Below are 15138 nucleotides of genomic sequence, written 5' to 3' on the forward strand. Positions count from 1 at the left end.
AGGTCCACAAATGCAGCCACAGAGCAGCCATCATCAGGGCTGAATGCTGAGTCCATATTGATGCCATACAGACTGTCAGTGAGTGCACGTGGGTGTTTGTGTGCGGGCTTAATATGGACAGTGATTCTCCACCACAGTCTCTGAAAGTCTAATGCTGTGGATTATATAAACCGTTATTCCTTAGAACTTAATTTCATTGGTGATTTAAATCGTGATGTCACAAAAACAGTAAACAGCAGATGTGGCGTGTTTTTGTTGGTCTGTTTGCCTTCGATGGTCACTTTTTGTTTGTCAGCTGATGTTTGTCTTTGTTGATCTGTTCATCTGGACAGATAAACTATACATACAAAGTAACGATAATAATTGATGTTATTAGATGTTTTTTAATTCTAATAGGGTACAACCCTCATATATGAGTTTTATTTTATACATTTAAAAACAACTCTCACATTTTATGTTGTTTATAACCACCACCGCCACATATTTGGCTTTATTTGGCATTTTGTACAAATTGAAAAGGACATTTTGTATTTTTCTTTTCTTTCTTTCACTTTTTCCTAACCTTAGATGCACTAGGATTGATTTTTGTTCATTAATTGTTTCTTGGTGTTCTTCTCTGGCCGAAACAATATAATGAAACACTTTGGAGCAAAAATACACAGAAAGAGTCCAAAACTGGAGGCCAGGATGGCAAATATCTCCACAGCCACCGTAAATTTACCAGGTGAGCTGACGTAAGCTGGGATAAATGTGATCCAGACTGCACAGAATATCAACATGCTGAAGGTGATGAGCTTGGCTTCATTAAAATTGTCAGGCAGTTTTCGTGCCAGGACAGCTAACACGAAACAAAAGACGGCCAATAGGCCAATGTACCCAAGAACTGCCCAGAACCCAAGAGCTGAACCTAAAGCACACTCCAGGATAATCTTCTCTTTGTATGTGGTCAGGTTTTTTAGTGGAAAAGGGGGGCTAACAGCCAACCAGATAGTACATATTAAAACTTGAATAAATGTGAAGGACACTACTGTCATTCTTTGCTGTAGAGGACCAAACCACTTCATGGCATTACTACCAGGAAGTGTAGCTTTGAAGGCCATTAGCACCACCATAGTTTTCCCAAGAACACAAGAGATGCACAGGACAAAGGTGATTCCAAACGCTGTGTGACGCAGCATACAGGACCACTCAGAGGGTGTTCCTATAAATGTTAATGAACATAAGAAACACAGGGCCAGTGAGAAGAGCAGCAGGAAGCTCAGTTCAGAGTTATTAGCCCTGACAATCGGCGAAGTCCTGTGACGAAAGAACACTGCTGCTGTAATAATGGCCAAACAAGCACCACCAACTGAGAATACAGCCAGGATGATTCCCAGGACCTCGTCAAAGGAAAGAAACTCCACTGGTTTTGGGAAACATGTGCTTCTTTCTGCATTAGACCAGAACTCCCTCGGGCAAGGGAAGCAGTCTGATGAATCTGGGAAAAAAAAGTTAAGACAGCAAATCAGAATTCTTTCAAAATCAGATCTTCTAAGGTAGACTGTCCACACTAATTATAGGGGGTTGGATTGGTAATGGTGTAGCATTTGTGGTGCAACTTTCAAACACAACTCGACATGCATTCAGAATTTTTCTGGCCGCCTGAACAAGGCCAAAGACTTAAAGCAGTCATATTTTTTTATGCTGCTTCTAAAACATCTCATTTTACCTGTAGAATTGCTGATCTCTCCCTCAGGACATGGAACACAATCATAACAGCAGATGGGTTTCCCTTTCTGTAAGACTTTACGAGTTCCTGGAGGACAACTGTCAGTACACACTGATGATGGCACCTGTCACAGAGATTACAGACAAATTCACACACAGATCTGCCCTCACTGCACAGCTGATAGACATGAAATTATTGCTCCTCACTTGTGTGCTACCCCCCACCCAGGTGAGGTTTCTGTTGATGCTGAATTCCTGGCCAACTGGCAGTGATGCATTGTAATGCCCCACTGTCACCAACTCAACACTGCCACTCTGACGCTGTTGCCAGTTGACCAGGTCATATGTGGCCACAGGATCCCCATTAGAATCAAATGACACTTCATAACCATTTTGAGAAAAACTGACTTTTTTCAGCTGAGTCAGAACCTGTGAGATTAAAGTGAGATAATGGAAGTAAACATGTAAAGTTAATGTGTTCATCTTATAAAAGAAAATTACCATAAGCAACATTATCACTGACCTGTGTGGAGCCTATTTTGGTGAGTGTGTCGCACTGAGCTGTAGAATTTGTTTTCTGACACACTGAGTTGTGAATGGCATGTGCTATTGCATAGACGGCCTTGTACACCATGTTAGTGATTCGAAGCTGGGACGTGTCAGTGTACGGGCTCTGCAGAGTCTGAATGTTTTCAGTTCCATCACACTGACTCTTCTCGCTGCTGACACTTGACTCTAAAAACACAGCAACAAGAAACATGTTTTTAGCCATGACAACAGCATTGCTTTATTATTACTACTGTGTTTCTATTAAGTGTTGTGAAATATGCTGAATTCACCTTTTCTATGACATGACATGCTATTTTATTTCGTTCTTTTTTATATTTATTTATATATATATATATATATATGTATGTATATATATATACATATATTTCCCAAATCTGTACCAAATTGCACTTGTTGTTATTTTACTTTAAACATGAGCTGATGTGACCCAGTTTATTGTGTTCAGAATACACAAATGTCTGTCATTGTTTCCCTTCATACTAGTTAACACACTTTTTTAATTTAGCTTGGTGGCCAGAAGTCTGTCCATGTTTTTAGGACTACATTTGTGAAATTTTGCTTCTTTGGTCAAGATACATTTCTTAGATCGAGTAGAGATAAAATATTCCTTATTCCCATTCCAATAACTAGAAATATCCCTTTAAAAATAATCTGGAATTTGATATTAAAGAAGTATGATTATGTAAACACATCATAACCAGGAGGATCCAGCTGTTAGTGTCACCTCTGTATTTACTTTTGCCCAGCCTGCAGTTGAATTCATTCTCCCAGAATTCAGTCAGCACTGGAGACGCAGCCACTTTATTGGGCGGCAGATCCATCAGGAAGTCTCTCAGACCAGGAATGACAGATCTTTCGATGCCGATTCCAATGGCTCCAGCAAAGAAAGTGAACCTCAGCATGTCTGGGTCAGTTACCCAGGCCTCACTGCCTAGCCACTGACGAGGAGGCGAAGGTTTCTGCAACAGCTCTTCAAACAGGAGCCTCATGTCTCCAGGGGCTGCAAAAGCCACAACAACCATAGCTGTTGACCTGGAGAGACAATAACGACAATTTATTAATGTACAAATTATAAAAAAAAACAATTACATATCAGTTATGTGTGATTAGATAACGGATGTGTTTTGGTGTGATGAACATGGAGTATTTTTAGCAAAAAAAATGTTTGCAACAATATGTGTATATATATATATATATATATATACATATATATATGTATATGCGTGTTAATATTTTACTTCTGCATGTCATTCAAATGACATTACATGTCACTTCTTTATGGTTTTGTGCAGACAGAATTGACAAAAAGGACAAGAAATGAACAACAATGATGTAGAAACCTGCGAATAACATCAGCCACTCTCTGGATCTTGCTAAGTGGGTGGGTCCGATAGAATGATTCAGAATATTCGACACAGATTCCCTCTTTGTGTGCTTCTTCCAAGAAAGATGCCATGCCATTATTGCCATAGTCAGAATCTGAGTGGACAGCACCTATCCATGTCCAGCCAAAGTGTTTCACCATCTTAGCCAGTGCTTTTGCCTGGTACTGGTCACTGGGAATTGTTCTGAAGAAGCTTGGGTACTGCTGCTTATTGGACAAGCAGGCACAAGTAGCAAAGTGGCTCACCTACAGCAAAACAAAATTGTGTAATGATTTAAAATTAATAAGATAAAAGCATAAATATTTTTAAACAAAGATTTTACCACACAATCCATGTATTTACTTGAGGAATATTAAAGGGCCCAAAGACGCGCGACATGCTGATGGATGGTGTGGAACCAGACTCACCCACGATGGCTATCACTGTACCAGATTGTGAGCAGTGTTCACTGGTGTTAACCTCCAGGTCCACACCATTAGAAAGCTGGAATGCCAAATGCACTGCCATGGGCACCGCAGCGCACGAGTCATATATCTGGTAACCGAGCCTGATGCCTGGCAGGAGATCTGTGCTGTTGTTGATCTCATCGATAGCAAAGACCATTGATCGAGAGAATCGCAATTCACGAGAGTCGAAACTGCACAAAGACATGTATGTTACTGGTTGAAATTATCATTAAATCACAGTTTACATAGAAAACACACCATTAATTACAGCAATTCATTGTCATTCAGAATTCACAGAAGTTTTCTCCAAGATTATAATCAGTCAAATAAAACTTGTAAGTATCAATTTTCAAGCACATGAAAAACATTTCTCTCCTCACACAGCTTTGCACACCCATTTTATCCCCCACTTCTCCCCCTTACTGACCTCCCTGTGCACCTCAGTGGCTCAGGTGTAGAGATGTAGTTATGCTTCACTGTATGCAGGGAGTAGTGTATGGAGAAAACACCACCAATGATATAGTCACCGTCCATAGAGAATGCAGGTAGATGAGCTTTGCCCAGCAGCTTACATTTCACAGTACTGATCCCGGCACCAGACCTGGGCTCTGTGAGCCCAGACCTTTGTTTCAGACCAACCTGAGAACCATTGAAGATTAGAGCTGAGTTCAGTTCAAACACACCCAGTGCTAATCTCAGGCCAATAAAGAGAGCTGAGATCTCCATCACCCAAGCGTCTGCATGTAGAAGTGTGTTATCACTGCTTTATATAGCTTTTCAAACTGTAGATTCCCTCCCACTCTATGTCAACTATTCGTTCATCTGAGAGGCAAGGCCTTTACTGAATGGTCTTTGATGACTTATTTAATAATTTTTCTTTTTAGTTCTTTGTACACGTAGAAGCACAAACCTCAACAATTGATTGTAAACCAATAGGCAAAGTAAAGAGCCAAAATAAAGATTTGTATTTTTTAAATGAATGAAAAATGAATTCCATCTAGTGGACATGCTTATGGCCACTTCACATCTGTGTATAACCAGCAGGTTAAGTAGTGCATGCTAGAGTTCTCAATGGGCCTGAAAATTACCACCCGACTCAACCCAGCCCGACATACCAGCATGAATTTTCCGCCCGAACCCGACCCAGCCCGAAATACATTTTCCCATTGAACGAAGTGCAGTGTTTTATTTGCAGCGTGGTGGTGCTGCTGCTGCTGCTGTTGAAACAGCACCAGTCTCCTGGCTCACGTCATCTGGGTCCTCTGGTACCGGCTGCTGCGCAGCTAACATGCAGGACCTCACATACTGTTGTACATTTGCCCTTTGGTCAGCGGGCAGCATCCGCAACTGGTTGAATTTTGGCCACAGGAATGTTGCAGCTTTGTGCAGTGGTGCGCAAAACCGGTGTGCATGGAGGGGCATCAGGTCTGCCCCTCTCCATCAAGTAGCAACACGTTCAACACCGATGATTGACATCACCCAACATGTTATTTACAAATTGCAAGAAATGTGTTTTATGAGGGGAAAAAAGGAAGCCTGAGGCCCGAAAAAGTGAGAACAAATGGTTGAGCCATGTTGGCTCAGAGGTAGGGCGAGTTGTCTTTTAACTGTAAGGTTGTGGGTTAAATTTCTCACCCTGCTAGTCTCCTGTATATTACAGTTTATAATACAATTATCTGATCAAACAGAAATTTCGATGTGCGTATCATTTGCATATTAAAATGAGAATAGTAAGCTAGCTAATAACAATGTAAGCCACATAACATTCTGAAACGCGAAGTGGATTAATAAAAGATAGCGTCTAGCATGAAAAAACATGTTTTCCCTAATGAACACTAACATGAGGTAGATTAACGACATTAATGAAAACTCACTCCATAGGAAGAGTAGAGGTTAATAAGTGGTTCTGGGTGCTTTCTTTTCATTGCAGGCACCATGTCATCATCTCAGAAGTAACTACTGTATGTATGTTTGCCTCAAGGTGTCCAATTATTCTCATGTCCTGTCACTCTCTTTCGGCCGCTAAAGAATCCATCCGTTTGTTGTACATAAGCTCTGGAGAAAGTTTGTGGCTACATCTTCTTCCATAGCCTTTCCATAGCATAGCAGAAGTGAAGATCGGCATCTGCATGGTCAGAAGCTTCTGTCTTTGTTAAGAAGTTCAGCCAAAGATTTGCACTGTAACAACCACGACTTAGTTCTTTTGTAATGCGTTTTTCCTTGTCCATCTTCATTCAACGGTGAAACAAACCCAGCATCTCAAGGTAGCAGTAACAATAACAATCCTTCACAGGAGTGGCTGCATATAAAGTAGCCATGTGTTGCAGCTGATTGGCCCCCAGTAACCCAAATACTGTGATTTGAAGCATGCAGTGGCTTCTTTGTGATTTCAACTTGCATATTCTGTAAAAAATTAAAATCTTGGATTTTTTGGAAAAAAATAAGATTTTTCTTTGTTTACTCGAATTGTTGCTGGTTTTCTTGTGTCAGGTCACAATTGTGGTGTAAAGTAACTCATCAAGACTAGAAATGGTCTATATAAATACAGACCATTACCAACCCTTCTTCTTCAGATTTTATTTGGAAGCAAAGTAGCAAAGATAATTAGAGGAAATGTAGTGGAATAAAAGTTGCTAGAAATATAAATCACAAAGTAAAGTACATGATGTGTGAATTTTGTATCTAAGTACAGTTACAAAATGCGCTTCGTAACATTACAACACTGGTCAGTGTCCTGCCAAGCCCATCCAACCTGCATAGCTGGGGTCTTGCAGAAACTCCAGCTTGCCCTCTGTGTCAGGCAGAATGGAACACATCTTGAGTTTCTGTCCCAGAGCCCTGGGAGAGGGGAGATTTACTTGGCACCACAACCAGGTCTTGAAAGCAGTAGCCGATGCCGTCTGCACCGGGATCCAGCAGGCCAAACACCAGCTCCCAGCCAGGCACAATATTACCTTTTCCGGGCAGGAGAGAAGCCTCCAGACCAGCTGAGGACCTTCAACAGGGTTACTAACCTTGCCTCATGATTGGCAGCTACAGGTTGATTTTTGGAGACAGCTGAAGTTTCCAGACTACATTGCCTCAACAACACTTTGGCTGGACTTGGTTTTAACATCTGACTCATCCAAGCAGGTCGTGCTGTTGGAACTCACAGTCCCCTGGGAAGACCGAACTGAGGAGGCCCACAAACAGTAAAGGCAAAATACCAGGAGCTTGTTGAGGTCTGCAGAGGCAATGGGTGGAGGGCCCGCTGTGATCCTACTGAGGTGGTCTGGAGGGGATTTGCATGGCAGTCTCTGCACAGCGTACTCAGGCTCCTTGGTATCAGAGGGTTGGAGGACAGGAAAACCGCCAAGAACATCAGCATAGCTGCAGAGAGTACTTCCAGGTGGTTGTGGATCAAAAGGTGTAATCCATGGTGTAGCATGCTGCTTGGACACAAGCCAGGGGCTGATCATCCCTGGCTGGGTCGCCCAGGTGAAGGTGTTGGAAAATCAAAGACCGGAAACACCCAATGACCCTGGGTTATTTTCTGATAAAGTGTTCAAGCTGCCCATCTACACAGATGGTGTTACCTTAAACAGTTATTGTATTTTAACCAGAACAATGTTCAACTGTGAACCAGGATTAGTCAATGTGAGCCAAATATGATACATTTATAAGACCCAAACTGTTTTCAACCCTCTTCTTTAAAAACTCAAACTTAAAGCTCCAGCTCCAGGAAAAACTATAACAAAGACACTGAATCCTGAGCTGAACTGTCTCGATTTGTTCGATTTCCTGATGTTACCACTAAACAGTCAATAAATCCACCTTCAGACATTTTTCTTCATAATGTGTTCAGTTTGTTTGACAATTGTTATTGTCCTATTTGAAATGACAAGTAAAGTTGCAGTTAAATAAATCCTGTGTTTGTCTGGGAGCACTTTAAAAACCGAGAGAAACATCTAATCTGATCTAGTCTAGGAGTGGGTTACAGAATATCACAGCGTATAGTAGTACGACCAGTACTTTTATCAACTTTTCAAACAATCCTTTCAGATCAGTTCACACTTTATTTCATTGTATACAACTTTGTTTGTATCTATAATTTTTAATATTTATTTATCAGACACATGGTTCATTATTTTCAGTGTTTTTAAATTTTACATTCCCTAAAGAGTGTGCATAGCCTTCAGTGTGGCACTTTCTTTTAATTATTAAATGTGAACAGGTTGTTGTTCATTTAATTTATTCTTCATTTACAGCACTACATGTTCCTTTTTTTAATTTCTGAAAAAAATAAGAAGACATTAACAAAATTATCATGTGAAAAAGCTGTTAATGTCAATATGCCAACACTTTTGTCTTTTCTCTTTCACTATATCCTAACCTTAGATACACTAGAATTAGTTTTTGTTCATTAATTGTTTCTTGGTGTTCTTCTCTGGCCGAAACAATATGATGAAACACTTTGGAGCAAAAATACACAGAATTAGTCCAAAACTTGAGGCCAGGATGGCAAATATCTCCACAGCCACCGTAAATTTACCAGGTGAGCTGACGTAAGCTGGGATAAATGTGATCCAGACTGCACAGAATATCAACATGCTGAAGGTGATGAGCTTGGCTTCATTAAAATTGTCAGGTAGTTTTCGTGCCAGGACAGCTAACACAAAACAAAAGACGGCCAATAGGCCAATGTACCCAAGAACTGCCCAGAACCCAAGAGCTGAACCTAAAGCACACTCCAGGATAATCTTCTCTTTGTATGTGGTCAGGTTTTTTAGTGGAAAAGGGGGGCTAACAGCCAACCAGATAGTACATATTAAAACTTGAATAAATGTGAAGGACACTACTGTCATTCTTTGCTGTAGAGGACCAAACCACTTCATGGCATTACTACCAGGAAGTGTAGCTTTGAAGGCCATTAGCACCACCATAGTTTTCCCAAGAACACAAGAGATGCACAGGACAAAGGTGATTCCAAATGCTGTGTGGCGCAGCATACAGGACCACTCAGAGGGTGTTCCTATAAATGTTAATGAACATAAGAAACACAGGGCCAGTGAGAACAGCAGCAGGAAGCTCAGTTCAGAGTTATTAGCCCTGACAATCGGCGAAGTCCTGTGACGAAAGAACACTGCTGCTGTAATAATGGCCAGACAGGCACCACCAACTGAGAATGCAGCCAGAATGATTCCCAGGACCTCGTCAAAGGAAAGAAACTCCACTGGTTTTGGGAAACATGTGCTTCTTTCTGCATTAGACCAGAACTCCCTCGGGCAAGGGAAGCAGTCTGATGAATCTGGGAAAAAAAAAGTTCAGATGGCAAAATCAGAATTCTTTCAAAATCAGATCTTCTAAGGTAGACTGTCCACACTGTTAATTGTTGGGGATCAAATCTGATTGATCTGTCCTGACATGATTAACTTGTCTGCATGGGTTGCATTGGTAATGGTGTAGTCATACGCACATTTGTGGTGCAACTTTCAAACACAACTCATTCAGAATTTTTCTGACCACCTGAACAAGGCCAAAGACTTAGAGCAGTCATATTTTTTATGCTGCTTCTGAAACATCTCATTTTACCTGTAGAATTGCTGATCTCTCCCTCAGGACATGGAACACAATCATAACAGCAGATGGGTTTCCCTTTCTGTAAGACTTTACGAGTTCCTGGAGGACAACTGTCAGTGCACACTGATGATGGCACCTGTCACAGAGATACAGACAAACTCACACACAGATCTGCCCTCACTGCACAGCTGATAGACATTAAATTATTGCTCCTCACTTGTGTGCTACCCCCCACCCAGGTGAGGTTTCTGTTGATGCTGAATTCCTGGCCAACTGGCAGTGATGCATTGTAATGCCCCACTGTCACCAACTCAACACTGCCACTCTGACTCTGTTGCCAGTTGACCAGGTCATATGTGGCCACAGGATCCCCATTGGCATCAAATGACACTTCATAACCGTTTTGAGAAAAACTGACTTTTTTCAGCTGAGTCAGAACCTGTGAGATTAAAGTGAGATAAAGGAAGTAAACATGTAAAGTTAATGTGTTCATCTTATAAAAGAAAATTACCATAAGCAGCATTAGTACTGACCTGTGTGGAGCTGATTTTAGTGAGTCTGTCGCACTGAGCTGTAAAATTTGTTTTCTGACACACTGAGTTGTGAATGGCATGTGCTATTGCATAGACGGCCTTGTACACCATGTTAGTGATTCGAAGCTGAGATGTGTCAGTGTACGGGATCTGGAGAGTCTGAATGTTTTCTGTTCCATCACACTGACTCTTCTCACTGCTGACACTTGACTCTAAAAACACAACAAGAAACATGTTTTTTAGCCATGACAACAGCATTGCTTTTCTATGACATGACAAGCTATTTTATTTTGGTCCTTTTTTATATTTTGAACCAAATCTGTTCCAAATTGCACTTCTTAGTTACTCATGAGCTGATATGATCTAGTTTATTGTGTGCAGAATACACACATGTCCGTCATTGTTTCCCTTCATACTAGTAAATGCACTTTTTTGAATTTAGCTTGGTGGCCAGAAGTCTGTCTATGTTTTAGGATTACAATGAATGATGATGAAATTGTCTTTTTTTTCCAAGACAGTGGTGTTTATATGTGCAGTCTTCATTCCAATAACTAGAGATTTACCACTGTATTGACTTTTGCCCAGTCTGCAGTTGAATTCAGTCTCCCAGAATTCAGTCAGCACTGGAGACTCAGCCACTTTATTGGGTGGCAGATCCATCAGGAAGTCTCTCAGAGCAGGGATGACAGATTTCTCAATTGCAAATCCCATGGTTCCTGCACAGAAAGTGAACCTCAGCATGTCTGGGTCAGTTACCCAGGCCTCGCTGCCTATCCACTGACGAGGAGGCAAAGGTTTCAGCGACAGCTCCTCAAACAGGAGCCTCATGTCTCCAGGGGATGCAAAAGCCACAACAACCATAGCTGTTGACCTGGAAAGACCATAATGACAATTTATGAATGTAAATATTGTTACAAAAATGAATTACATATCAGTATTGTGTGGTTAATTATTTAACAATCGCCAAAGAGCAATAAACATGGTTAAAAAATGTTTGTAATCATCATAATACACACACACATTATATATATATATATATATATATATACATATACATATCTATATATATATAGATATATATATATCTATATATATATATACATATACATATATATATATATATATATATCTATATATATATATATTAATATTTGATTTTAGGTTTGTGCAGACAGTGTTGCAGACAACAATGATGTAGAAACCTGCGAATAACATCAGCCACTTTCTGGATCTTGCTAAGTGGGTGGGTCCGAAAGAATGATTCAGAATATTCGACACAGATTCCCTCTTTGTGTGCTGCTTCCAAGAAAGATGCCATGCCATTATTGCCATAGTCAGAATCTGAATGGACAGCACCTATCCACGTCCAGCCAAAGTGTTTCACCATCTTAGCCAGCGCTTTTGCCTGGTACTGGTCACTGGGAATTGTTCTGAAGAAGCTTGGGTACTGCTGCTTATTGGACAAGCAGGCACAAGTAGCAAAGTGGCTCACCTACAGAAAAAACAAAATTGTGTAATTATTAAAAATGATTAAAATGAATACAAAAAAAAAAAATCTACTTTTGAACAAAGAATTTATTACACAATCCATGTATTTACTTGAGGAATATTAAAGGGCCCAAAGACGCGCGACATGCTGATGGATGGTGTGGAACCAGACTCACCAACGATGGCTATCACTGTACCAGATTGTGAGCAGTGTTCACTGGTGTTAATCTCCAGATCCACACCGTTAGAAAGCTGGAATGCCAAATGCACTGCCATGGGCACTGAAGCGCAAGAGTCATATATCTGGTAACCGAGCCTGATGCCTGGCAGGAGATCTGTGCTGTTGTTGATCTCATCGATAGCAAAGACCATTGATCGAGAGAATTGCAATTCACGAGTGTTGATACTGCATAATCACAGTTTACATAGAAAGTACACCATTAAAAACAGCAATTCATTGTCATTCAGAATTCACATATAAATTAATTTAAATAGCTTCATGACATCACATCATCACAAATTGAAAAAATGACATAAGACAATGCAATATATGAGTAATTTAGAAAAGGTTAAATAGCTTTTGAGTTAATGCAGACCTGCACTTCTCTCTCTGGGAGTTTGCTCCAAATGTGTGCAGCATAATAATTGAATTCTGCTTCTCAATAACAAACATTTCTCTCCTCACACAGTCTGTTCGTTGCGTTAATCCCCCACTTCTCCCTCTTACTGACCTGCCTGTGCACCTCAGTGGCTCAGGTGTAGAGGTGTAGTTATGCTTCACCGTGTGCAGGGAGTAGTGTATGGAGAAAACACCACCGATAATATAGTCACCATCCATAGAGAATGCAGGTAGATGAGCTTTGCCCAGCAGCTTACATTTCACAGTACTGATCCCGGCACCAGACCCGGGCACTGTGTGCCCAGACCTTTGTTTCAGACCAACCTGAGAACCATTGAAGGCAAGAGCTGAGTTCAGCTCAAACAAACCCAGAGCTAATCTCAGGCCAATAAAGAGAGCTGAGATCTCCATCACCCAAGCGTCTGCATGTAGAAGTGTGTTATCACTGCTTTATATAACTTTTCAAACTATAGATTCCCTCCCACTCCACGTCAGCGATTTGTTCATCAGAGAGACAAGGCCTTTACTCAGTGGTCTTTTCATTATTTTTTCTTTTTAGTTCTTTGTACACAAAGGACCACAAACCGCAACAATTGATTTTTAACCAATAGGAAAAGTAAACAGCCAAAATAAAGATATGTATTTTTTTAAGTGAATGAAAAAAATCCATCTAGTGGACATGCTTGTAGCCATTTCCCATTCCAAGAAATAACCATCCCACCGGCCGACAGAGGGAGATGCACAGTGGTGGTCAAGATGACTAGTCTTCTCAGTAATACTGCCACCTATGAGACACTGAAGTGGGACCCCACCAGCGGATACAAAAGTCGTGAAATGCCTACAACAGTTGGAAGCACTCCACGCAATAGACCACCAGCTGTACTACCGGCTTTACCCTGGGGATTCCATTCCTCGCATTTATGGACTATCAAAGTGCAAATCACGAGATAGTCAGAACTGAAGAAGCCTCTTGGATGAGAGGTGAAACATATTCAACTTAACTTAGTCCAGTTGCCCATTGCTACTGAACTACTACTACTGAATAAGATTATGACCTGGATGACTGAGAGCCTTCACCAACAAATCGGGCAGTGCTTAGTTTACTGTTACTCTTAGCTTACGTTAGTTTGTTTTGTCATTTGTTAATTAATTTACTACTCATGATTGTGTATTGAGTTTACAATTTGTAGTTCGGCTTTAACTGTTTGAAGAGTTATCATTTTGTATTTATATTGTTTCAATTTCTTTCTGTTATATTTTAATTTCTTACTTTCAACATTTGACTGAGCTATTCCTTAGATTTATTTGTTTCTTACAACTCCAGCTGTCCAGCTTCAGGTTTACGCTGTTTTTCATGTGTGTCTATTTGTGACCTGCCACGAGTAAACCAGTAACAAGTCGGCCCAGCTCAAATCGAGTAAATAAAGACAAATCGATTTTTTTGCTGTTTTTTTTTAAAGAATGTGCAAGTTGAAATGTCGAAGAAGCCACTCAATGCTTCAAATCGCAGTATTTTGGGTCTTAAAACCATCAATTTTGTATTTGAATTAGGGTTGTTTGCCAACCAATTCCGAGTCGGTTGTGATACCATATTATAGTGCTTTTGTTGTTTTTTTGGCCTATCAGCTGCGCATCAGAGAGAAAACCCATGGCTACTTGCTGTGAAGGCTTTTTACTGTTACTGTTGCTTCGAGAAGCTGCGTGTGTTTTAACCTTTCCTTCCTGTCCCCTCTCTCTCTCTCTCTCTCTCTCTCTCTATGTCCTCATCTTGCAGGTTGCAGGATCCAGATCCAGTTTCGAGGCTGTTATTATTATTATCAATCATATCATATAATCACCCTCATTATTACACTATAATTAATGTTGATATCAGTATTTTTTTTAAATATCTGTGTGTAACCGTGCCAATTTAAGATCGTGCACCATCTACAAATCTCTCCTAACAGAAGACATAAAATGAACTCTCAACTCTCACCTGCATTTTTAAAATGTATAATCTCAGTGGGCACCTATGCTCATTGTATCTGGTCTTGTCCTAAAATTCAAGCATACTGGATAGATGTTTTGCAAGATCTGAAAAATATATTTGGTGTCGTGTTGTACATGGACCTTCTTTCTTTAGTCCTGGGTTATCCTAGTCAAGACACTATTATGGATGCTAGCTCTGCCAGACTATATAATATCCTCACATATGCAGCCAGGAAAAATATTTTTCTGTCTTGGATAAGTGACAAACCCCCCACTACATCAAACTGGCATAAGATAATTATGGATTTTTTTTCCCCTTGAGTACCTGACCTGTCTGCTTCACTCTTCAGAGGGACAGTTTATGAACATTTGGACTCCATAAATTCACTTTTCCAACTTTACAGTGGCTTCAGTGCTTTCAAGTGCTGTCCTTGGCTTGCCTTTGGCTCTTTATTGCTCCGTATTATTATTATTATTATTACTATTATTATTATTATTATCATTTATTTATGTCGTGTTCATTGTACTGGTCAGGTACAAATGCAGGTGCATGTGAGATGTGAATGTGTGTAGTTTGTCTAAACCAATGTTGTACTGAGCGCTGTGGATTTACCACAAGAAAATCCACTATGACCTGTAAAAAACTGGTGAGGAGAGCCGGGTATTTATGGCAGGTGTTTGATCAGTGACTATCAGGATGATGAGCAACCAGTGTGTGAAAAGTTTGGCAGAAGCAAGAAATTGGGTGAGCCCCATCCAGGCTGTACACTTACAACATTAAAACAGATGAGGGAGACAAACAACAAATAAACCAAATAACAGGACGGGAAAAGGGAAAACCGCAGAGAAAAAAAACAGAGATA

General features: G+C 40.4%; 2 protein-coding genes across 2 annotated transcripts; both read right to left on the reverse strand.

Annotated features, from left to right (window-relative positions):
* Positions 1 to 572: 572 nt before the first annotated feature.
* LOC131456147 (extracellular calcium-sensing receptor-like) lies at positions 573 to 4834 on the reverse strand. Its single transcript, XM_058624207.1, has 8 exons — positions 4536 to 4834; positions 4005 to 4299; positions 3618 to 3907; positions 3014 to 3309; positions 2231 to 2442; positions 1915 to 2136; positions 1709 to 1832; positions 573 to 1477 (listed from the first exon to the last, which is right to left on the reverse strand). The coding sequence occupies exons 1-8, from the start codon at positions 4832 to 4834 to the stop codon at positions 573 to 575; spliced, it is 2643 nt and encodes an 880-aa protein (XP_058480190.1).
* Positions 4835 to 8374: 3540 nt separating this feature from the next.
* On the reverse strand, positions 8375 to 12614 carry LOC131456151 (extracellular calcium-sensing receptor-like). Its single transcript, XM_058624212.1, has 8 exons — positions 12420 to 12614; positions 11800 to 12094; positions 11403 to 11692; positions 10764 to 11071; positions 10201 to 10412; positions 9885 to 10106; positions 9680 to 9803; positions 8375 to 9395 (listed from the first exon to the last, which is right to left on the reverse strand). Exons 1-8 carry the CDS (start codon positions 12524 to 12526, stop codon positions 8497 to 8499), a joined length of 2457 nt encoding a protein of 818 aa, XP_058480195.1. The 5' UTR covers positions 12527 to 12614; the 3' UTR covers positions 8375 to 8496.
* Between the last annotated feature and the right edge of the window lie 2524 nt (positions 12615 to 15138).

Source organism: Solea solea, chromosome 3, assembly GCF_958295425.1.
Source record: "Solea solea chromosome 3, fSolSol10.1, whole genome shotgun sequence".
Lineage (NCBI taxonomy): Eukaryota > Metazoa > Chordata > Actinopteri > Pleuronectiformes > Soleidae > Solea > Solea solea.